The sequence below is a fragment of the Rhipicephalus sanguineus genome, chromosome 4 (genome assembly GCF_013339695.2).
Source record: "Rhipicephalus sanguineus isolate Rsan-2018 chromosome 4, BIME_Rsan_1.4, whole genome shotgun sequence".
Lineage (NCBI taxonomy): Eukaryota > Metazoa > Arthropoda > Arachnida > Ixodida > Ixodidae > Rhipicephalus > Rhipicephalus sanguineus.
Window position 1 is genome coordinate 61,735,429 of NC_051179.1, and position 24,672 is coordinate 61,760,100.

General features: G+C 44.7%; 2 protein-coding genes and 1 long non-coding RNA gene across 12 annotated transcripts in view; 1 reads left to right on the forward strand and 2 right to left on the reverse strand.

The window, feature by feature from the left end:
- The window catches only part of LOC119390078 (protein HIRA), a 298,608-nt gene that overhangs the window by 129,200 nt on the left and 144,736 nt on the right, over positions 1-24,672 (reverse strand). The gene's annotated exons all lie outside the window — the stretch shown is intronic.
- LOC125758044 (uncharacterized) overlaps positions 1-24,672 on the forward strand; it is a 276,116-nt gene that overhangs the window by 112,062 nt on the left and 139,382 nt on the right. The window lies entirely within an intron of this gene.
- Positions 1-24,672, reverse strand: part of LOC119390079 (rap1 GTPase-activating protein 1) — a 376,410-nt gene that overhangs the window by 53,341 nt on the left and 298,397 nt on the right. The window contains exons 8-11 of the mRNA XM_049414651.1: positions 21,055-21,243; positions 5,333-5,439; positions 4,315-4,393; positions 4,142-4,195 (exon numbers count right to left, since the gene is read on the reverse strand). Coding sequence (XP_049270608.1) covers positions 4,142-4,195; positions 4,315-4,393; positions 5,333-5,439; positions 21,055-21,243 — 429 coding nt within the window. The remainder of the gene's footprint in view (positions 1-4,141; positions 4,196-4,314; positions 4,394-5,332; positions 5,440-21,054; positions 21,244-24,672) is intronic.

Sequence of the window (24,672 nt, forward strand, 5' to 3'; positions counted from 1 at the left end):
GCTAAGAGTGTCAGATAACTTGATAATTCATTCCAAATGAAAATTTTGCTTGAATATGGCGTGCGTACAACGATGCTAATTTCGGATAACAAAGTTCACTTTGATAAAACAGGCTACCAAGAGATTACATTCTTTATGTTGTAACCACACATATGAACCAAAGAACTAAAGGTCAGAGGCCCATGCTGCAAGATTCTTATCGTCGATTGCATGCTTCGTCTCTCGATACGCGCAAACTGCCGAACATTTTCGCAACGTAATTTTATCTGAGAAAGCAATAAACGGCGTCACTTCGACAGAAACGAGACAGTGCTTCCGAGTTTCAGCGTTATTCTTCTCAGTCTTTTATGTGCCGCGGAAAACCGGATGTGATTTTGATAAGGCACAGTTTAAGCGTGCTTACCCAGAGAAGTCCTTGAGCGTGACTTTGTCGGCCAGCATGCTTAGGAACTCTTCCATCGCAGCGCTATGGGGCGGTTTCCAACAGCTCTCTCCCGTATCTTCGGAGATAAGGAGAAAGTGAAAACGATATTAGAAAGGAGATTGTAAACAACGATACCAACGACGCGTGTAACAACAAAAGCGAGCACGCGGAAAAAAGAAACAATACATCGAAAATTTCCCGAGACACTATTTTAAAAGAAAAACAAACGCGCTGCACAATACAGAGCGGCCTCATGCTCAAGTTGCTAAGGCAACATCGTGTAGATTCTAATTAAACTCTCTATTCATCCGAGACGACGGGTACGAGCAAAACAAATTTACAATAAAGCGAAAATGTAATGAGACAAGAATAATTTAAGTGTTTGAACCGTCATTACCTCGCGCCTCGTTCTTATACCTTTTTTTTATTTCCTCACATTCCCAAACGCTGTCGGCAAATGTTCCAGCCTAGTGATGCCTCGTTTCCATTTAATTAGACAAGCTCCAAATTAAATGAAGCTAAACCACACGCTTGGTCAATCAAGCGGTGTGAAAACAATTTTCATTTTGCTGTTCATTTTGTACGCGCTAGTGTTTACTGTAACGAAGTATTCATGGCTAAACTAAAAGATAGGGAAATGAAAGTTGTAGCAGCATGTGTTATTTTGTAGTTGTTTCAAGAACAGGAAGTTTGGGAATGAAATTAGCACGAAGCGAATTAGTACTATGAATGCTGCGAGGAACAGCCGATGTACACAGAATAGAAAAAATAATAAAGAAAGTACGAATATGAGTTGTATCCACAAATTAACTCTTATACCGTGCCGTAATGAATAGTGAAACGAAGAAAAAAGAACAAGCTATGCAAAGCATGCTTTGTATGTCTAGCTTTGTTACGCACATTGCAGGACCAAAGAGTTGTTGTTTTCTCCAAGCATGGCTCATACCCAATGTAGGGGATTGGCCGAGTAGGAGGTTAATTTTGCCAATATTATCTGTAGGGTGTCACTCCTAGAAGCTATAATTAACGAATACTATGAATTGATGTATCAATTATTGTAATGAAATATTTAAAGTAGGCAGAATTTAGCTAGATATTCGTTTAGACTGTGATGAATTCGTCAGTGGCGAAGAAAACATCCCTGTGGCCATATCCCAGAGTGGTGGCCCCAGAAGAAAGTATAACCGGCACTGATAATTCCAGGCCCAGCTTTCGAAGAGGTGGTGTCGGCTCTTTCGGGAAGCTTTTCTTTGTCTTTGCCTTTATTCTAAGTAGTTTGTTACTCATAATAATTTGCTCACAACTTGGCATCCATTGTTAGCATGGCAGACCTGCTTTCCTCAACCCTTCTTCCGACTACGTTAAATTGTGTGATATAAAATCTGCAACTTTTGGTGACTGCTTTAAGTAAAAAGTGAAACAATATTATATATATATATATATATATTTTTTTTTTCTTGCGTGTACCAGTGTCTACAGTGCATCGTCGTGTCTGCTAGAAAGGTCCCTGCAATACTTTTCGAACAGGGTCAAAATATGCTGCCGATCGGTAGTCGAGGCTCCTCTGAACATGTGAGCCAAACATTATAGCGCAGCAATCTGCAGGGAATTGACAATTCAATGTGAAAGTCAACTGGAAATCACCCGCTGTTCTCTCGACAAATGATGCCGTAGACTACAGCCCGACTTCGTCATAAGCTCGGCCATTGGGAGCATCGTTAGCTGCATAGTTTACGCGTCCGCCGCAGGGTGCCGCCACGTACCCGTGCCGCGTAAAGTCACTTTAGTGCCGCGCTCTATCGTCTAGAATTATACACTATAGAATTATCACGCTGAAAGTGAGCCGCGCGTTCAAATAAACCAAGTGCTCAAGGTGATGACGCGCGCTGACGTACGGACGTAACTTCTTGTCCGCCTGTCGTCATCCTCCCCCCCCCCCGCCCCCGCTCCCTGTTCCATGTAGCTTTCAGCGCTCTTGCTGAAACGAAGAGAGAGCAAGCTCTTGAAGCGTGCGGCAAATCCATGCAACTCCGCTCGCACTTGACGTATTCTAAAAAAAAAAAAGAAGAATTTGAGGCAGTCAATTGGTGTGGCAATTAACTCCGATAGTGAGATCATTTGTTGATTACTTGGAAAAAGGTTGCAGGGCCCCTCTAACCTGCTGTTTTCTTTTTTTTTGTTGTTATTTCTAGAATTTGTATAATGTAGCCTCTCTTGTTGTTAAATTTATTTACTTCTGTGAATATACTTGCGTAGAAAGCGCCGCCCACACTGGAATACGTCGGGGTTGTCTCGCAAAAAAACGAATAAAAACACGGAAAAACACGAAAGGAGCATAATGTACTGTTAAGCCGTAATATTATAAGAAGAGTTCTGATATGTTCGCGCTAAATAATATAATATATATAATATTCGGTCCTTCGTATTATATGATTGCATTGCATGATGATAACGACGTATTCTTTCCTTCGTGTTACGGCAGTAAATGACAGCAGATAGTTTCTGCTTTACGGTGCTAATAAATATCCGAGCAGCTCCGAACGCAAATCAACATGCACTTATCGGCACAGCGTCTCTCTACCTCCTTGATACGAAGGAAAGTGGTAGTTACGTATTCATGGTCCATCTGGATTTTGTGCCCGTCTTCGCCCGTTCAATTTGCCGGAGCAAATTGCCAAGATAAAATAATTAGCGTTCTCTCCTTCCCACCCCTGAGGAGTCGGGGAGGAGCGGGACGCTAATTACCCTCTTTGGAAATGCAAATGCGCGCTGTCGAAGTCAAGGCAACGTGAAGTAAACGAACAAAGAAATGAAGGAACGAAAGATGGGAAGGAGGAATGACAAGAAGACGCAGGCCCGTGCTACGGTTCGACATTTGTGTCCGTGAATGTACGTTTTCTAGTTCTTTTTTGTTTGTTTTTTTTTACCCGTCCTAAAAGGTTCCATCAAGCATAAGCTCGTTGCCATGGCGAGCACTACAGGTGCCCCCGGGCCTAGTCTTTTCCGTTTTCTTCTTTTTTTTTTTTTAGTGTCGTACATACCTGGCCGGCCCGTTGATAAATGACTCCAAATTTGTACTCGTGGACTAGAACTTGTCGTCGAATGCCATCAGGAGTTCGGAAGCCTGCAGAACGGAAAGAAGCCATGAAAAAAAGGAGGGAAACGACAGTACGCGGCGCGCTAGACGCCCCGTTCTCACGGTAGTACTTCAGCGACACTGTACGAGCACCCACATTACACACACACATACACGCATATACACATAAACACACATGTCGCGGGTAGCGGTGTTACAGTAGTCGAGAAGACCATTCTTTCTACGCATAAAAATATAACTGAAGTTCAATTATTCGTGGACAAGCACATGCTTTAACACATGCGACCATATTATTTCTGGTAAGCTTAAACTAAAGCCTTTTTCTTTTTATTGGAACAGAAAAGCAAATGAAGGAGTCACGGCCATTTATATATATATATATATATATATATATATATATATATATATATATATATATATATATATATATATATATACCGACGTATAGCTGATTGTGCAACGTGTGATATGAATCGCATATCTTTATTTCTTCCGTAATTTTTATCCCCAATGTAACTTCATATTACGTTGACGTCAACGACTCTTCAATTAGCTATACTTTCTCTTCATTTCGAACACGCATTATTCGACCGTACTAGAAATAAGGAAGTTGCGCTTACCTTTGGAAAAAACACTGGTTGCAGCACCACATTGTTGATGTTATCACGTAAGGACTGTTGATAAAAGAAAGGGAGAGAAGGCAGAGCGTTACGAAATACCGCCCCGAGAATGTGCGGCGGAGAGACGAATAGAGGCATCGCGGAGGCTCGCAAATGATTGCGACAATACTCACTTTGACAAGTCGAGCTGCCGTCCAGAGATCGTTCTTTGGATCATTCGGTATCAGTTCGCTAGCGATGCCTTCTTTCGTTCTGAAAACAGATAGAGAAAGCGTCAAGAACGGGCAATATAATTCGGTGGTTGAGCACCATTGGCGCATTGCAGAGAAAAACGATTTTTTTTATATTAGTAAGTTATTTTTTCTCAATTCCAAAATCACCACGCGTGCTGCGAGAAGACGCTTGATAAGCGAGAAAACGCGTGAAAAGGAAATGCAGGTGGCGACGCCACCTCGAAATTGCCGCAACAAACGGCGTGACGTCACAGATTTTGACGGCGTCGACTAGGACCTACGTCGTTCCTAATCGCTAAAACTGAAATACATTGTCCTCTGAGGTGGCCATAGATTTAACGTACCAAGTTTCAGGAAATTTCGTTGAACCAACGTATTTAAAATACAAAAAAATGCACCTTGAAATCCGTGACGTCACGAGCGGCGATTAAGGAGCTAAATTTAAAAAGGAAACTTTGACCTTGACTTTTTCCTCTATTAATAAACCCAGGATGTTGAAATTAACGGAATTCGAGTTCTCACAATACAATTATCAATCTAAATTGATTCATTGTCCTTTTAAGCTTCATTTGCCACAGTTATTTGAAGCAGCGCACAAGCGGGCACAGGAAGTACCACACTACGCGGGCGCTGACTTCCAACAAATGTTTATTTTGTGAACGCGAAATGTATAGACAGAATTGGCATAGAATATATGTGATGAACTAGCGTGATAAACAAGATAAAATGGATGACATACATTCTATGTCACTTCTAGCTGTGTATCTTGCGTTCGCGAAATAAAACATTTGTTGTAAAAAGTCAGCGCCCGTGTAGTGCGGTATTTTTCTGTGTCCCGTTTATGGGCTGCTTTCAGTAACTATGTGTGCGTTCCCACAAGACCGCATAACAACCATCTTGAAGTTCACTTACCGGCGCGGTGCTAAAAGAAGGAACAGTACTGATTTTTGAGCCTCACCTAAGTATGACCCTGTAGTGATCGTTCGCCTCTTCCATCGTTTCCAGCTTGAGCGATAGAACGAAGGGATTCGAACCTTCATCTCGTCCGATATAGTTGAGGTGCTCCTAATAGGGACGACAAAAAAAAAAGATATGTAAGAAAACAAATCGACATAATGTTGTCTGACGTAACTATTACTTCAAGTACGCGCTCATAAAGTTTGAAATAATCTGCAAATGAATGATCACTTCATTGGTTATAGCAAGTGGCACCATGGCACAGCCGTAAGTTCAGGTGCGTCACTAAAGTTACGAAATTTCTTAATACTTCATAAGCAAAAAGTTTGAACCTTGTCGGTTGAAGAACCTCACGGTAATTTGAAAAATAATGTTCCGGTGTTTTTACGCGCCCGTGAAACCACGATCGATTTATGAGACGTGTCTATAGGGGTATGCCCTCAGGATAGAGTGTAGTACTCAGGCTGAGCTTAACTGCCTGAGTTTTTGTAACGCGACAGTGTTTTACGCCGGGGTCCATCAAGACTTCACCGACATCATTTGTCACGGATGTGACGTCGGTAAAATGCACACGAACAGATGACAAAGAAAAAAAAACAGAAAAAGTTTCGTTGATTTGGATGACTTGGGAGTCGAACCCACGACCTTTCAGTCCGCGACGATAGGAACTGGGCGCTTTACCCATTGCGCTACCGACGCCCATGCATGAGCCTTTACAAACGCGCCTTAGGTCTTGCACACCTTTTCCCCTTTCACAGTGGCCTTCGTTGGCGCAGGGTCGTGTCGCCGTCTTGTAGAGGTGAAGTACTGCATCTAGACACACACACAAGCGCGCCGACAGGACGCTCTTCGGTAGTCTCAGCGCAGCGGAGTCTGGCTTCCCCGATTTCCACTTCATTTCGTTTCAATACAGTTTGAGTGATTTGTTCCAATGAGAGACACGCCAGGGGGGCAGCGGAACTAGAGGTGTGCACGGGCTCCGGGTAGCCCGAAAGCCCGAGCCCGACCGGCCCGTGGGCCGGGCTCGGGCGGGCCGACGTATTTTCACCTCGGGCCCGGGCCGGGCTCGGGCTACTTGCAGTTTCATCGGGCCGGGCTCGGGCCCGGCGCAAAGCCCGACTCAAGCCCGAAATTTAGAGAATGAGCGGGCATTGATTTCTAGCACGCATGCAGCGCCTTTTCCGCGACCCGCCCTTTACCGCTTTTCTTTTTCATTCGCTACTTTAAACAAAAGGGGAGCAGGTAAAGCACTGCCTCTGTTGCACTCCGATAAACAGAGAAGTAACACCACCTGAGCTAGTGACGGCGCCACGCGACTGTTCGCGTTAGATTTAAGGCCAAATCCCATATGAGTGAAAATGCACGCGACAGCGACGAGCGACCCGACGTTGATCGCCTTCCTGTAAGCTGACGCGCTGACGCTTGCATGGGCATACCCCATACACGTGACGGCTTTGTGGAGCTAACTCCATTGTTGCTGGCATGAGGCCGTCTACATGTATAGCAAAAGTGCCGCGCTGTCACAGGCATGCAATGAAAATAAAATATTTGTTGCATGTTGGTACGTAAAACGTTTACCATTGTCTCGCAGTATTTTTTATATTCACGTGCATAATTATTACGTTATTTGTTGGTGTACAGCTGATGTGCTTAGTACGTCGCTGATGTACATCCGGTTCGGGTGTTTTGTGACTTCCGGGTGATGAGCGACGGTTTCCAAATGTGAAAAAACCGAGCGATCACGCGATTTCGAACACGCGATACATCGCGCGAACGGCCCGCAGCGAACCTTCAAAAAGCCGGGCCGGGCCGGGCCGGGCCCGGGATGGTTTAAATACATAATATAGCGGAACAAAAACAAGGACAGAGAAAGAAGCACACAGGACGACCGCTAGCGGTCGTCCTGTGTGCTTCTTTCTCTGTCCTTGTTTTTGTTCCGCTATATTTGTATTTAAGTCAAGACCAACTAGCCCAAATTTCAGCTTTACCCGGGATGGTGTTTTCGTACGTCGGGCCGGGCCGGGCGGGCTCGCAGCCCTTTGCCGTCGGGCTCGGGCGGGCCTTCGACAAAGTCAGCGGGCCTGGGCCGGGCTCGGGCTCGGAAATACGGCCCGTGCACAGCTCTAAGCGGAACGCCTTCGCGCATTCACGGCTCAAGCTACGAGCTCTGCCTCCCGCGTTCCTGAAGCGCTGTGTGGTAGTGTATGCACGAGCAGAAGTGTAGGTTACCCAATTGCTGGAGAGCGCTCACATTGTCGTTCCTCTCTTCGAATGACGACGCTTTCCATGAGCGCATATCGAGTACTAGTGATTATGTGCTTGATGACCCAATCTTTGCGCGGGATTAACCAGGCGCTGTGTCCGGGTTTATGTTAACTACAACAGCTGCAACAAAGGCTTAATCATGATCATTGACGTTAGTCATCGCGAGATGGAGATGTGCCACTATAGGATCACGTAGGTTCGTCAACAATGAAACGCTGCTGTAGCCGCCGAACACCAACATACATTGTACAAGCTCTCATTTATCAAAGCACATTGAATAATGAGCTATTTTTGTAAGGACACGTTTCACTTTCGTGTTATACCAATTCCTATGACTGAGGGATCAACCACCTTTATTCTAACGTGCACTCAGTGCACTGTACGAAAAGGTGTCGCTGATAACCAGCGACAACTGGTGAATAAGGGTGGGAGAGGAGGCCAGGTCACGTGAACTCCTCAACTGAGAAGGCCACCCACATGGAACACGGCCAGACAACTTCGTCTGCTCTTACAATAAGGTTAGTCACTTTCTCACTGCTCCTCATGAATATCGCAATGCCAGCCTTCGCCCCAAACAGGCTGCAGTGAGAACAGAGTGACGCGAGCAATGCCAAATACCGCTCAGCATCAGCCTCTGCATGGACGAGTTATGTTAGGCTTAACGTCAAAGTTAGGCTTAGAGACCCTTATACGAGGAGCCCGTTCGTGACCCTTGCCGTTTAAGGGACCACGTGACCGGTACGAGTAGCACTAACGGTGGCGCCATTCTGCTCACTTAGGCCTGGCTGTCCCTCTCTCTCTCCCTTGGTTTGATTTCTCACGAAGCATACACGGTGCTACCCGCGCCCTCACTCACACCTGCCGGGTGTCTAGGCGACCGCCACGTGCGTATGCAAATGTATACGAAGCACGTTAGCGTTCACCATTTATCAGCCTGCCTGCCCCCTTCTGCGACGTCGCTCCAAGCTCGCAACAGTAATCCCGAAATGACAGTAATCTTCAAAGATTACGGCCCGTGCCGCCCCTCTCTGCCCGGCGACCGGTTCTATACGTGCGCGCTACGCTATTTAAAGGGCGAGGGCGCGACGGCTGAGCGGTCACGTTCTACTCTTGCTTTTATTTAATATTTTCTTTGCTTCGTTTCATTGCGAACTTGGCATAGGCGGGCGCCTAATTGTCTGTCCTCGCTTTGTCAAGAAAAGAAAGATTTCGGGGCTCTTTGTTTTCTTCTGCAGTCTTTTTTTTATGCGTACAGTCCGAAAGACCCACTTGCCTCTTACCTGCAGCACACACACACAAAAAAATCATTACTGTGTGCTTTCCTTTCCTTCCTCCCCGTGATTACGATTACTCGAGCTATAAATCATCCTTTTACCGTCGTTCACGAAACGTAAAAGACCTGTTTTGCTCTCTCATGCTACGGCTTCGTGATGCCCCATGACCTCTTTTCTTCATTATTATTATTATTATTATTATTATTATTATTATTATTATTATTATTATTATTATTATTATTATTATTATTAAGAAAAAGCGGACAACGCGTGTGGTAGCAAATTCCTCATCTCCGATTTGGCATACACGTACACACAGACACAGAAAAGCAGATCTCACAAGATAAGGTAAAAGCAGAGTGATATCCTTTCCATATTTTACGGACACCTATAGCCGACAGGCCACGAAAATCAAGCGTTCCTACGAAGTTACAAGTGAAGTCCCTCATGACTGGCGATTCCATGGAGACAACACTTGCGTGGCGAACACGTATACACGCACAAGAGCTGCAGAAGTAAGGAAACCAAAGGAACCGCGGAACGTAAGAATGCTCGCGATTCCTGAAAGGAACTGAACCCGTTGACTAACTTACGGTACAGCGTTGACCACATCTGAAATCATGAATTAACTACAAGAAGGCTAAAACAAAGGTGAATTCTTTCATTAGATAAAAAAAAAAGAAACATCCAAGCCATTGAGGCACGATGTTGTCGTTAGTATTGACCTAAGGATTATATTATTGTCAGGAAACTCCGGCAGGATGCCTGCATATTCGACTGATATATGCCTCTGTAAAGCGAACAGCTGGAGCATACTGTCACAGAAGTTATGTGACGCTGCCCTGAATGTTATTGTTGCAGCGTTACTTCGCGAAGTTCTTGGGCGTCTTCATTGTAATGTCGTGTACATTCACTACAGTAAAGCAGTATTTTACACTCAGAAAAATAAGAGAGTGAGGAAAAAGTGAGATAGAAAAGGTGATATTTGAAAGACGTCGGTCATGCCCTTTTATTCACGATAGCGGGCTGACATTTATCAAAATGAGGTACATGACCGCGGCTATATCAAGACGACGGAGGGTCAGTTGACGTGACAGCTGCGGTTTTCTTCGGTGATGATAAGATTCCGCCCGCTAAATCCGCTTCTGCGGAGCGAAAGTTCGGGTGCGTTAAACTTCTTCCAGGGAAAAAGTAGATTAAAAGAAAAAAAGGCGCCGAACGCGTGTCGTTAAATAGCTTAAAAAAAGAAGGAAAGTGGACTTTCATGATATAGTTCAATCTGGAAATATATCCAACATGTTGTACAGCTTTGTACCTCTGTGAAGAAAAGCTGTCGGACAAGAACTTTCTGAAGTGCGGCGACGTTGTGGCATATGCTTCCATTCTTCGTTGACAAAATTAAATCTGTCGAGCTTCCTTGACTGACACTGAACTTTCGTGCACTGACGATAGAATACTTGCGTTACAATTTCCTAATAAGGGGAGGGAGATGGTAATGTGTTGCTCGCAGTTCACGGAAAGTAGCAAACAATGACGAAAATGTCTAACAGAAATTTCGTCCGGTCGCTTTGTCGGAAATGCCACAAGAAATTCGCGGGAGAATTTTCTCGAAGTCCCACTCATGCACACCAGTGAGCTTTGCACTCCAAGAAAAATAAAAAAGAGCTTTTCTTTACTCTTTTTTTTTTTTGCAAGTACTGACTTGCCACGTATATGACTCTATTTAGAGAGACACCTGAACTCTCTCATGAGATACTTATACTCTCATCGGAGAGTTGTGACACCCGAATGAGAGTTAACGTATCGCTTAAAGAGCGTCATATGTGTTGCACGTCAGGACTTACCGAAAACAGCAACGCGTACTCTTCTTTTTTTTTTTTTTTTTTTTGTCAGAGAGTAGCGGCTGTTGTGTTGCCCACATGTGCGGATTCATCCCCGTATTGACCAGACGTGTTGATTACTATGTTGCCCGAACGTGCCAATTCGATTCAATGCTGACCAGTGGCAGAGACATTATTAATTGCCTTTCGGACATTTACTTTTACGTTACGATGGTGTTGTTTGACATGTGTGTGTGCGAGTGTGCTTTTCCACATGGGTGCTCGCGTGCTTATTTTACACGTACTGTTGTTTTATGTGCTATTTCTATGTTGTATTCTCGATCTCCGCTCAAGGGCTGCGGAGTAGCCGGCGCCTTATTTGTGCGCCAACATCTGCTTTCACATTATTTCAATAAAAAAAGAAAAAAAAGCGCGCCTTTTAAGCCCCTCCCTCAAGTTATTTTTTCTCTTACTTTAATTTGCGCCAGTGTTCCACGTTGTTTCCTATCGTTCTGCGCTGGCTTTCGAAATCAAGCGTGTTATCAACGAAGTCGAGCACTCAACGCGTGATAACGTCGAATTATGACGTACATCTTTTGAGAAAGTTTGCTGTAGTCAGTCATACGATATAGGCTTTCACTAATTTACTGTTGAGCAAGCTTCTGTCGGGCGGCATTCATCCATTGATCTTATCTTGCTCGGTGAATAGAGAAGCGACGCATCTTCAATGACGCATTTGTTGGTTTCCTCGAACGAGCGACGGAAGACTAAAAAAGAAGGAATTCGCCGTGCTAACGAGATCGTTAGCGGCAGAAACGCGAAGCACTCGGTGATATTACAGGTAAAAAGAAATAAGAAGACTGCCTGAATTGATTCTCGAGATAATGAGCTCAGGTATACGGCCGGAATAGAAAAAAAAACGTAATATAGCGGGCGCAACTGACAGCCAGGAACCAGAGCTTTTTAAAAGCAAAAGACAAGCGCCTTTTTCTCAGTCTAAAATACCACCAAGTGAAGTTGAAGCTCAGAAACGTATAAAAGAATAAAAAGCAAGGAAACACAATGGTACTAATCAAAGTATTTGAAGGTGCAGTGCATTAGGTATGCTTTGTCTATTGCGGAGAGGTCATAAGCTCATTAAGCATTATTCAATTTAACTTTGACGCAACTGCGTCCTTCAGTGCTTCTACGCTTTCCTCTCTTTTCAACGAGATTGACGTAAGTCGGAACAAAGGTAATGCACAATCGCGGTGCATATTACATAGCGCGGTGCACTCAAAGGACACGCTCGCTCGCGACGAAGAAACAGCGAAACTATATAGCTTAACGACACACCGCGTATACGTGTACCGTTGAAATTACGAGGCGCGCAGGAACAGGAGTCGCCCGTCCATTCATACTAATTCTGCCAGTTTCGTAACTCCCGGTTTCGTCAGAATTGCACGTCAGTATAGCGTGCAAATTAGAAGAAAAAGAAAAAAAAACATAAACGGAAACACGGTTCCAACGTGCAGCTACACGACTCGCCAACGTTATTAGACCTCTCCGCATGCAGAGACCATGCGACGCTGCCTCTAATTTCCTATTCGCATCCCATAGCGGCCGGCAAGCCAACTGTACGGGTCTGGATCAATAGAGGAGGAACACAACAGTTGGAGCGGCAGTACGCGGGAGTTCCGAGAGTTAAATGCTGGGGAAACGTTGCAACAGCCGGTGTGCGTGTATATCCTTTTCAGGACACGGATTCAACTTACGCAATCTTTTTGTTTCCTCAGTACATAATAGGGCCTACAGTATACTAGAGAAGGCGTCACGTCGTAAGTGCGCGCAAATGTCATGGTGTTCGCTTCTTTCCCGTACGCATGCGCAAAAGCGTACGTTCCGAAAGAAGCTACGCAGAACGAAACGCACGCACGCACGAAAACGTACGTGCGCCTGCGCCGCACAAGCACAAAGCAAAAGAAAGCCCGAAGCTCACGGCTGAGCTGTTGCAGTGCGCGCAATAAGAGGACTCGCTCGCTCGCACCGAAGAATAAATTAACCATCGAGGCCTGTCGGCGCACTCTGGTGAGATTCGTTAGGCGAGGCAGGACCCCCCTTGCGTCACTACATATACATACTGACCCGCCGCCTCCAACGAAGCGAATGCGAGACTCAAAGCAGAGCAAGCCGGCCGGCCGGCCGGGGGACCCGATGTACGACCTAATCTTGTTGGAAGCGCCGGACAGCGCGCGGTTCCCTGGCTTTTTCTTCATTTAGTTCGCGAGCGCGAATTTGTCGAAAAGTCGGCGGACTTCTGAGAAGAACGTTCGTCCAACTGTCACAATCAACTATTGACAGAGCGGCGTGTTTGTGCAGCATTACATTTAGAGCGCTGTTTCTGAGAGGAAGGCCACTGTTGCTATACGTACATCGACGTTCACCTGCTGAAAATTAAAGCGTCGCCGTCGCCGTAGTGCTGTAGGAAATATTACTCTTAGCAACGTAGACCTACTCGCTGACATATTACGCTTTAGCATGACGTAGATGCGTTGACATTTTGATCGTGTTACAGACGCAATACCAGCGTGAAAGCGAAGAAGGGGGTAACAGCCGGTGGAAACATCTAATGACGACGCTTTGAACTAAAATGCGAATTAAATTTTTACTTTTTGGAACGGATATTTAAATGTCAGTTACGGCGTTTTCTAAGCCTTTGCTCTAGCATCTTAATACTGAATATTGTGCTGCGTCGCACTCACATTTATAATCGTGGAATGAAAAAAAAAGAAACAGGAACACGACTTTAAGCGTGCTTTTCTCTACGAGCAACGTCGCAGGCTACCGTGACACGAGCTGCACATTGAATAATAATAATTAATATTAATAATATCTGGGGTTTAACGTCCCAAAACCACGATATGATTATGAGACGCCGTAGTGGAGGGCTCCGGATATTTCGACCACCTGGGGTTCTTTAACGTGCACCTAAATCTAAGCACACGGGCCTCAGACATTTTCGCCTCCATCGAGCTGCACATTCAAGATACGATCAATGTCACGACGGCAATGCATATGTGCCTAGCTAAAACTCGCTAAAGTTAAAAAAAGTTCAGCGTCGAGGTATACAGCCGAGCGCATGCAGTTAGTTGCCTGTGGCTTATTTCTCTTAGCTGTGTGAACGCCCTTTGGATAATGTCTCTTCCAATTAAAACTCAACTCCAAATTTAACTTTGACGAAATTTTCTCTTCCATTTGTGCAATCCTGTTTCAACCGAACGTTCGAGCACAAAAGAGTGATTGCTTCGAACCACGCCATGCAAGCTCTTTATCTCCGCTGTGTGTGTGTATATATCTATATATATATATATATATATATATATATATATAGATATATATATATATATATATATATAATAATATATATATATATATATATATATATATATATATATATATAATATATATATATATATATCATCAGCCTGTCTACGCCCACTGCAGAGCAAAGGCCTCTCCCATGTTCCGCCAATCAGCCCGGTCCTGTGCTTTCTGCTGACCACGTTATACATACAAATTTCTTAATCTCATCTACCCACCTAATTTTCTGTCTCCCCCTCACGCATTTGCCATCTCTTGGAATCCAGTCATTTACGCTTAATGACCACCGGTTATCCTGCCGACGTGTTACGTGCCCGGTCCATATCCATTTCTTCTTCTTGAGTTCAACTATGATGTCCTTAACCCCCGTTTGTTCCCTGACCCACTCTGCTCTCTTCCTGTCTCTTAAGGTTACACCTATCATTTTCCTTTCCATCGCTCGCTGCGTGTATATATATATATATATATATATATATATATATATATATATATATATATATATATATATATATATATATATATATATATATATAGTAGTGGGAAAAGAATCACGCGGACCCCGATAGAATAAGGAATGAAGAAAGAAACTACGACTGTCGTTGGTTTGGCACTGTATGTTTTAACTAACGTTTCGTCTGGTGGACCAGACTTTGTCAAAGTCATATATATATATATATATATATATATATATATATATATATATATATATATATATATATATATATATATATATATATATAAATAAATCGCGACTTTGCTTGAGCGCTGCAGCTACGTACGGTGTGTCGACTCTTTAACAAACTCTCTACCAACTCAAGAAGCCCTAGGTGGGGAGAAGGTGGGGGGGGGGGGGGGTCACCTAGAACAGAGGTTTCCGGGGGGTTCTCATATGAGTGCATTATTCCGCTCTCGGACGGAACGAGAATGAAGAGTGGACGTTTTGAAACTATAGAAAAAAACAACTGCAGCGCTGTGTGTACGCTACATATAGTCGCCTACCCGACAATCTGCATAAGAAAACACATGGACAAATGAACTTTTGATAAGGATGAGTAGGAGGCGGGAACAAAAAAGGTTCTAGCAAATTTTACGTGCGCCTTCAGATTTCTTACTGGCGTATGTTTGCAAGGTTACATTCTTGGTATGCTTCGAATAGATCGCTGGTCTCTCTCTCCCTCTCCCCTCTCACCCAATCACTTACGAAGGTACACGTACAACCCCCCCCCCCCCCCCCCCCCACACACACACACACACCTGTAACCGCACACCTTAAGTTAGCGCCCCCGACGTTCTGTACACAATATCGTACAATGTTCCATTTTTAAAAACGGAAAAGTGTAGACTTGCGGATATGCTAGCCTCACTTCAAAGTACGCTTCAAATGCCATTAGCATTCGTTTCAATATCTGATGCCGACGCGGCTTTGAAGTCGGTGTTCAGGTATGTAGGAAGCCTTTGTGCGAGCCAATTAACGGACGCTATAAATAAGTGCTTCGGCGGCGTCGTCCCGAGCGTGCATGTTTCCTTAATACAGATGTGTATAGCCTTTCAGCTGAAGCGCCGCCTTCTATAATTAACTCAATAGTGTGCGCCGCAATTCTTGAAGCCCGGAAATATTCATGAACAAAGTTTCGCTCATTACTGTCCAAAGAGAATCTGTAGAAGCTGTCGCTTCTTCCATGGCAGACCTTTCCGTCGGTTGCCTCCTCTCTGTATACGCGCATGCGCGTTATATAGTAAAACCATTCGATATTCCTGAAGACAGAATATCCCACTTTTTCTCCTTTGCGAGGAGTGGAAACGCTATTCCCGAATGAGTTTGATGCAACTATACACTTATGCACGGAATCGACAGCTAGCGGAGATATTATACACTCTAAGAAAAAAGAGAGTCAAAAGAGGGTCATGGAACCGTGACTCTCCTCGGGTGTCCATCTGACCCCTTTTGGAAGGTACAGGCAGAAAAAAAGAGTTCGCATTTGGGAAGGAGTCACTGGACCCTCCTGAAGCGCGTTTCGATTGGCTTCGGTATACGGAAGAGCCGCCGTATACGCCATACATATCGCACGCTCGCCCTTTGGCGCCGTTGTGGCGCATTGCTCGGCGACGCAGACGGGGTTGGCGCCGGGGTGGCGCGCCGCTCTCCTCTCTCAGTCGTCTCAGTCTCCTGGTCTATTGGAATGCGTTGCGTGGATGAGTTGGTTGCGCGTCTTCGGTGGTATTGACGCCGGCTCCGTGCACGAAGTGACGCTTGGAGGGCGGAATATTCATGGAGCTGTGGATACGGACAACGGGCGCCAGTTAACGGTGAGTGTACTGCTTTCGTAGGCACTAATTATACAGCTTTAGCTGGGCGTCTGCAGCAGCTCTGCGGAAGTTATCTGCCAGCCATTTCCAACAGCAGCCTGTGCCCGCGGGGCTGTTGCGGATGGCCAACTATAGCTGTCAGTTAACGAGTTCCCACCGTTATGCGCGTTGCTGTACAAGCTCCCATAAAGTGAGCGATGCAAACAATAATCGAGAGTCATTTCTTGCTGATCGCACGTCGTGTCTGCACTACTGAAGGTGCAAGATGTCGTTTTGAGAAGCACTTAAGTCTACTTCATCATAACATTTCTATCTACCTTGAGTGTGCAGCGTGCTTCCACGCGTGGGAACGTGAAAAAAAAGAGCCTGTGTACAGAACCCTTAGACGCACTATATGTAATGGTTTTTGTTGGCTTAAAGACGGTAGTTTGAGGTGCAGATATAGTACGGTGGCTTCCAGAAAGTATGCGGTAGTCATTAAAGTTGGACACGCCTCGCCGGTGAAAGTGAAAAAGCTCTAGACTTTCGACGGCGCGCGTTGTTGCGGCCGCCGGCGTGCACTCTTTTCCCTCGTTTCTGTTTGCTGTTTTCGTGGTTTGCATACAGTGCGATGACGTTGGGCGCTATAACAGAATCGAGTGAGTGTACGTGATTGTGGGAGTTATGTGCGCTAATTCTAGCATATGACATGTCTGATCTCGACGTAGACGGCGTACGCACGCGCTGGGTGTCGTTCGGGCCCTAGTACTCGCATCTGTTTATCTGAGTATTTAAGGATGGGTTACGTTTGTAAAACGTGCGGTCAATAACCGCTCACGGCATGCCTCTGGCTGCCGGAGGATGTGCTTTGTTGTTTTGTTGTTAGCCTTTATTATGTCTGTGTGAACCACTTATATTGTGTAGGTTGTGCAAACGTTTACTGCAATTTCATTTTCTCATCATAATATCACGTTCTGCTTTTCAGATACCGTTTTTCATGGTGCTCACGCTGGACAGGAGCGACAACCTAGCAAGCCACAAGTCTGATGCTTCCAGCCGTCACCACTTTTTGATTTATTCTTAATCACAAGGAATAAATATGGAAACATGATGGCGATTTCTGCTGTTCATTTAGCACCATATGACACTGTGCACATCACAGTCACACATTTATTTGGCTATACTCATAGAAGCATGTAAATGAGGAATACCCAAACTTCTTAATTGGAAATCACAGACCATCTTTTCGCGCTTTCTATATAACTTTGTTGGAAAATATGTGTTGTTTTGACGAGTTTTTTAAAATAATTATAAAACTGAACTATTCTTTTTTTACAGTCGCTGGGCAGAACGGCAAGTATTATTGGACTTGCTTAAAATGAATACTCCACTATTTTCAACAGTAGTCGCGCAAAAATAGAGCAAGGATCAAATGAGTAGCTTAAAATACTTGTGGAGTCGCTTGATGCTTTGGTGTGGGTCCCTTGACCCCCCTAGGAGCGTTACCGGCAAGAGTCGTCTGACTCCCTATGAGTGATAACGTGATCCTCCCGATGAGAGTCTTTGCACTCTTCCTAGAGGGTCAGGGGACTCTCCTAGAGCGAGCCGACCCTGACCCACCAAGAGAGTCACCGTGACTATTTAAAGAGAGTCGTATACGTGGCAAGTCAGAACTCTCCGAAAAGAGTCACGCATACTCTTTTTTTTCTTAGAGTGTACAGGATTAGCGAAAATTAAAGATCACTTAATCGTGTGACTTAATCGTGTTAATATTGCCACCTTATTAGACAATATTAACCAAATAGGTAATTATTCATTGTTAATCAGACAAAATTAGTCACGGCTAATTAGCATTAAATCTGTGAACATTATTGGGCACATAGTTGAAAAATTTATTAGTCTTTAATTAACCAGTGAGATAACACTTCTATTTTGAGGCCAATTAGTGCTCAAGCTGTCATTAATAAGTAGTGCTCAATCAATCAATGTTATGCTTACGACCCACCTGAAAATGCCCCAGCAGGTAATTTACGCTAAACATATTTTACGACCTCTAATTAAAACAAGCGCTGTTTAAATTTATGTTCCCGCTTCTTTCATATTTAAATTTATTTAGTCCGCCTGTTAGAGCTACGTGTGAGCAGGCTTTTCTCTAACTTTGTTTTGATTTCAACCTGAGAGGCAAAACGAGAGTTCGAGAGTGGGCGGAAGCTCTAACGCTGATGCGCCGATCCTTAACATTGATTCCTTCACTACGTACTCAAGGCCCGATTGTGCTACAACCGGCTGTGCTCGCAGGTGCACGTGGTATGGGGACCTGAAGGAAGGAATAAGTATTCCAGGACAATCAAATATATTGTACCGTTTCTTTCACCTCTGAAGAAGAAAACGCGTTTCTTCAGAGAATGCAAAACGTGTTTGGGCGACGAACACGCGTTGCACCGAGTCTGTGGTGCAAGGCCAAAACCGTGTTTCAAATGGCTGACACACTGTGGTGCTGCATCGCGCACTTTAACGGGGGGCCCATGCAGGTTGCTATACGTACATCGTCAACCCAGGTCACGTCTCTGCGGGGCGCACTCAGTTTGAACCATCGGAAATAAACTCGGCTCGAAACCGTGAGAACGGACCCTTTCGTTATTGTTGCGCCCCAATGTCAACTCGCGGCTCCCATGTCCCGATGAAAAAAAAAAAAAAAAGGCTCGGAGTAAACCGCCGGACCTTTAATAAAGTTTGTTCATTCATTCGATGGCAAAGGATGTTTTCTTCCCGATGGCTTTTCCGTGATTGAGATCTGGCCGAAACGACTGAAAAAGAAGGACTCGCACGACCTTTAAGCAGTTTTCGCGACCTCCAACGGACCACGCTCGCGTTGTTGCCTTTCCCGCCGAGCACGTTTGCTCTGCTGGGAAAGAGCCTTTCCACTGTGCATCACCCACCTAAACAACCTCTCTGCCGTCCTTGTCTGCGTTTCCCATCTTTTCGTACCTAACTGACCATCGGTTATCTGTCCTGTGGATTACGTCACCTGCTCAGGTCCATTTTTTTCTTGATGCCAACTAGGAAATCGGCCGCGATAACTAGAATATCGACTAGGAGCGCAGGTGGTAACGTGATCAAATGAGAAAATTGCAGGCTTAAAACGTAACCAGATCGCGCAGGGCTGGCTCAATTAGAAGTCATTGGGAGAGGCGTTCGTGCTGTAGCGGACAGAAGGTAAGTTGATGATGATGATCGTGTATAGAGTAGCCGGATACCAAGCCGATGGCGTAGCTCATATGCTTGCAGTTGTATTGTCTACCATATGAGGAGACGAAAAAATATTTGGTAATGCTCTAGTGCAGTAAAGTCGAAGAAACATGTTGAATTTGAGAAACGGCAGAAAAGATTTGGAGGAAGGCGGAAAACAGAATTATGCTACGTTAATTTCTGCATGTTTTATTACCCGGTTCTTATGCATAGTCTAGTTATTTGCCTTTAATTTAGAACAAAATAACGATTACAGTCTCTGACACGACTATTCTATAGCAGATACTGTCTCCAGACGGCAACCAATGTACACACCGATGTCCGTGGTTTTCCTGCAGTTAACCCTTTGTGGGACAGTGGGACCCATACGTCCCACTTTTTCGTCTGCAGGAAAAACTTTCTCTCACATCACCCGTTGCAATTAGCGCAGCGATAAGTCACTCATATCTTACCGAAGTCTTCGTATTCTCGAAAAAAAATCTTTTGCCAAACTTTCGAAGGGCCGAAATACTGTTAAAATGGCACTGAATGTCGACAAATTTTTTTATGATAGGTTCTGAATTTTCCTCTCCTTCAGATAGAAAGAACCTACCAATCTAAACGCCGGATAATTTCCTCTTTTGCTGGTTTTTCAGAGAGGCGATTTTAGCTTCCAGTCATCACGTTCTTTTGTAAATTTGTGTATTTTGTAAATTTTTGTATTTTGTAAATCCGTGGGTGGAAACATGTTTCTTGATATCATATAACTCTTGAAAAGTAGGCACATAATCAGGGACAACAGCCGTACTCGAAAATTTTGACAGCCAAATCAAGGACAGGCAAATGAACAAAAAAATGGTTGGTGCACGCGGTGAAGTTAGCTTTACAGGAACAGACCACGGCGCTATGAAGGCTCACAAGAGGCGCAGGTGCAGGTGGTGTTCTACTGCTGGAAATGAGGTCCGCGCAACTTTCCTTAGCACAACTTGAGAATTGACACCCTGTGCCACTTGCTTCGGCCGTTTCCATCCCAAATACCCGTTGATGCAATCTCAAGTTGGCGCCTTCATGAGACAGTGGGACAGTGTTTTCCCACTTTTTGAAAACACTCTCATGGTTCAGTGGTACATATATGTCCCACCTTTTTTTCACTAAACTACTGGCTTGATTTTGATGAAATTTGTCTTATACTATTTCTTTGTAGCTTATATGAATATACCACAGCCGGTTTTTATATGATCATGTCAAAAGTATAGGCAATAACAAAGGGTTAACTATCTGATCTAAGCGCAGCGAAGATTTACCGAGTAAAGACAGGTATCATGAAAAGAAACAGCGCAAAATAACGTAGACAAGGCTAGTCCCGCGTTGTAAGTTTATCCCGCTTTGTCACTGTCATTTTACGCTGTTTCATTTCGTAATGCAAGCGTACCAGCTCAGCCAACTTCCCAACCCCAATGGCGGCGCCAGTGCACGGAGAGAATGCCTACCTTTCCGAGGAAATGCCTGCGATATGTGGTGGCGATCTCCCGGTTGTTGATCTTGGCCGGCGTGAAGTGTCCCGGCACGAAGACGCTGTCGAAGACGTCCGAGGGGGAGGCGCAGTCCACGCCGTCCACCCAGTAACCGCCGGCCACAGGAAGCACCACCATCGGGTAGCCGCCCTGCTTACGAAGGATCTGGACGAGCAGAGAAAGGAAAATACAAAAAAAAAAAACAAATCGTACTGTGATAGCAAGAACTTGTTGGTTTGGGCGAGTCGGTTCATCTTGCGAGTAACTTGAAGCGGCGGAAAAACAAAAGAAAGAAAGAAAACGAGGACAAAGCTGAGAAACAAGCGCAACAGGACGAGCGCTTACCTTCGCTCGTCCTGTTGCGTCGACCAGCGCTCGTCCTGTTGTGTTTGTTCCTCAGCTTCGTCCTCGCTTTTTTTAGCGCTGCTTCAAGTTATTCGCAAACTGGGCTGCTTTCAGCAGGTGGCCACAAGCGTTGTTGCACGTGGCAGCGACGACTGAAGCGCGTGTTGACAACGAGTGTTGAAAAGTTCTCTTTGAAAGGTGGGTCAGTAGGATGAACTCACTATTGAGGACATTTTTAAAACAATACCACTCCTACGATAGCAGCGGCAGACAACGCTACGTGTGGTCACTGCGGTCGTGATGATACTCTTCAACGCCTTGTTTTCGCGACCGCCGCCGAGGTGGCGGGTGTACAAACGATCGCTGACGACTTCGCTTGCTTACCCGATGAAAGGTCAGCTTTGACAAGAATCATCATCAAATGCCATATATCTCGGCGCAGCTGAGGCTGACGAAGGCTCGTACGGGCTAACACAGTTGCAAAAGGTTGTTTACCACGGACTGGCGTTCACTTCCTGTCATCTGTGATCGTGTGCGTGCGCTCAGTGTCTGTAATCCATTCAACCAGCCCTATCACTCACTGCAAGGCAGCAAACCAGATTTTCGGTTATGGTTGGACACCCACATTTAAAGGGACACTAAAGAAAAAAAACCGATTTTGCTCGTATTAGTAGATTGCTCTTTCACTATACCAAAGTCACCACGCTTGCCGCGAGAGGACGCGTGGTAAGCGATGATAATATCTGGGGTTTAGCGTCCCAAAACGACGATATGATTATGAGAGACGCCGTAGTGGAGGGCTCCGGAAATTTCGACCACCTGCGGTTCTTTAACGTGCGCCTAAATCTAAGTACACGGGCCTCAAAAATTTTCTCCTCCATCGAAAATGCAGCCGCCGCGGCCGGGAATCGATTCCGCGTCCACGTGGTAAGCGAGAAAACGCGCAAAAATAAAATGCGGTTGGCGACGCCATCTTGACTATCCCGCGCCAATCGCCATGACGTCATAGGTTTTGACGGCGTCTACTGGGGCCTACGTAGTTCCCAATTGGTAAAAGTGAATCACATTGTCCTCTGAGGCGGTCAGAGACGTAATATACCAAGTTTCAAGACGTTTCGTTGAGCCAGGGTCGCCAAAATACGAAAGATGCATATTGAAACCTGTGACGTCACGGGCGGTGTTTTAAGCGCGAAATTTAAGAATGCCACTTTATTCTTGATTTTCTCCTCTATTATTAAAGCTATGATAATGAAATTAACGACATTAGAGATTTCAAAGTAAAATTTATCAATCTAAGCCAATTCATTGTTTCACTTTTATCTCAATCGTGGATTTGGCACGTAAAAACCGAAAATTATTATCAATACCTTTAATCTTGCTTTCTTACGTCTGTCCCACCTATAGAATTTCTGTGCACACGTTTGTGTTATTTATCGTCTGCACTGTAGCATGAAGTAGAACCGATTTGTTTGAGCGTTTCATGAGCGAATGCGGTGAGTTCGTCCCTGCTGAAAATATTAGGGATCCGCTCCATTGCAATGTGCGCGGTTTGCAAAGGAACTGCTTGTTTAAGCGCGCAAAGAGAGAAATGAAATGTGCCATGATTTCGTGGCAGTAGTTGCGCTCGCGTGGGGCTTACATGCGCTTATATGTGGATATTCTCATACAGACGCAATCTGCGCTCAAAACGGCAAAGTGTTTCGATTCACATAGCAGCGCTTAAGTGCAGCACTTAGACTGCTTAAGCTAATAAATTATCCTGCACGGGCTTTAATTTTGCAATGATAAGTTGATTGGAAGAGGTAATTAGTGTCAAAGTTTTCTTTTTTGTTGTATTTCACGCCGAAATCAAAGGATCTTAATTCGGCTACAAGGACTTCAGGTGACTGAAAGCAACCGAATGCCACTGTGACGTCACAGATTTCAGCACTCTTCTTTCTTCTGTATTATGGATACGTTAGCTCTATAAACATTATCTGAAACTTGCCATGAATCGCTTACAAACACAACGCAATTCCTTTTTAAGGATGAAGAATTTTATAACTTGATGAGAGAACTTGAAGGCGCCGTCGCAAGATTGCATTTTGGTTTCGCGTGTATATATATATATATATATATATATATATATAGTGCAGGGCTCGCCAGGCGCCTTATCGGGGCAAGAGCGGTGTTTTTGGTATTGCGTAAGGCCAATTTACTGATACATATTCTCTACTTAAAGTCTCTTGAATATTCGTTCAACATGGTTTCCATTCCCAGAAGAGTCGTGCCCTCAGTGCCACCACAGAGCAGTTCCGCACGTTGACATCAGGAAGGTCATAGCCTGCTAATCCAAACAATCGACCTCATCTACGAAAATTCCGCAGGCTGCCATTTGAATTGTTTACTTGGTTGCAAACTAAATGCCAGTATTTTCCGCGTAAATGTCTACCCGAAGAAAGAGCGAATCACCTTCCTGCGCCATGTGCTTAGTAGCGGATAGTTCGAATATAGTGCAGGGCGAACAAACGAATTTCAGGAAGATGAAATACTACTGCCACTAGATTCTGTGCGCATTTTTATTTTTATTCCAGCTGAACATGACTTTAGAAAATAGAACGCAAACAGCGGCGCTATATTTTACAGGAGCAAATGCTGGCCTGTCGAGAGCATCGGATCGAGGAGTACGAACATGCCACATGCTATCGCATAAAGTGTACACCCGACAGCAAAAGTTTGCGGGACGTGAAATTTCAGAAAAGCGTATATTCCCGCTTTGTCTGGGAACAAAGCCTCCAATCGAACGTTGCAGCCTGTAGTAGTTGTTGCCACCTATACTGTTACCCGCTAGATCAGAAGCATCACTGAATAACAGAGCAGAAATTCCCTTTTGCTCTGAAGCCTATGTCCCGTAAAATTTGCTGTCGGGTGTACCTGCGAAATGTGGGTGTTTTAAACGTTTCCCTATAATAAAATAATGCTTTTATTCTGCAAGACATGGTGAGGTTGCATTGAGATGCAGTTTCAGTTTCGTGGCGCGAGATGTACATAGAGTCGTGACTCATGCACAAACACCATCGCGCTCTTTTGGACATTTCTTTCTGTCAAGTGTACAGTTAGTTTTTCAGTCTTTTTAAAGTTTTTGCTTCGGATGTAGGTCACGTTGTTAACGCTATCCTCTTTCCATCAAGATGTCATCCCACAGGTGCGACCGTCCGTCTGCATAAAGATATATTCTATAACTATACACGGTGGACGTTTTCGTCGAGA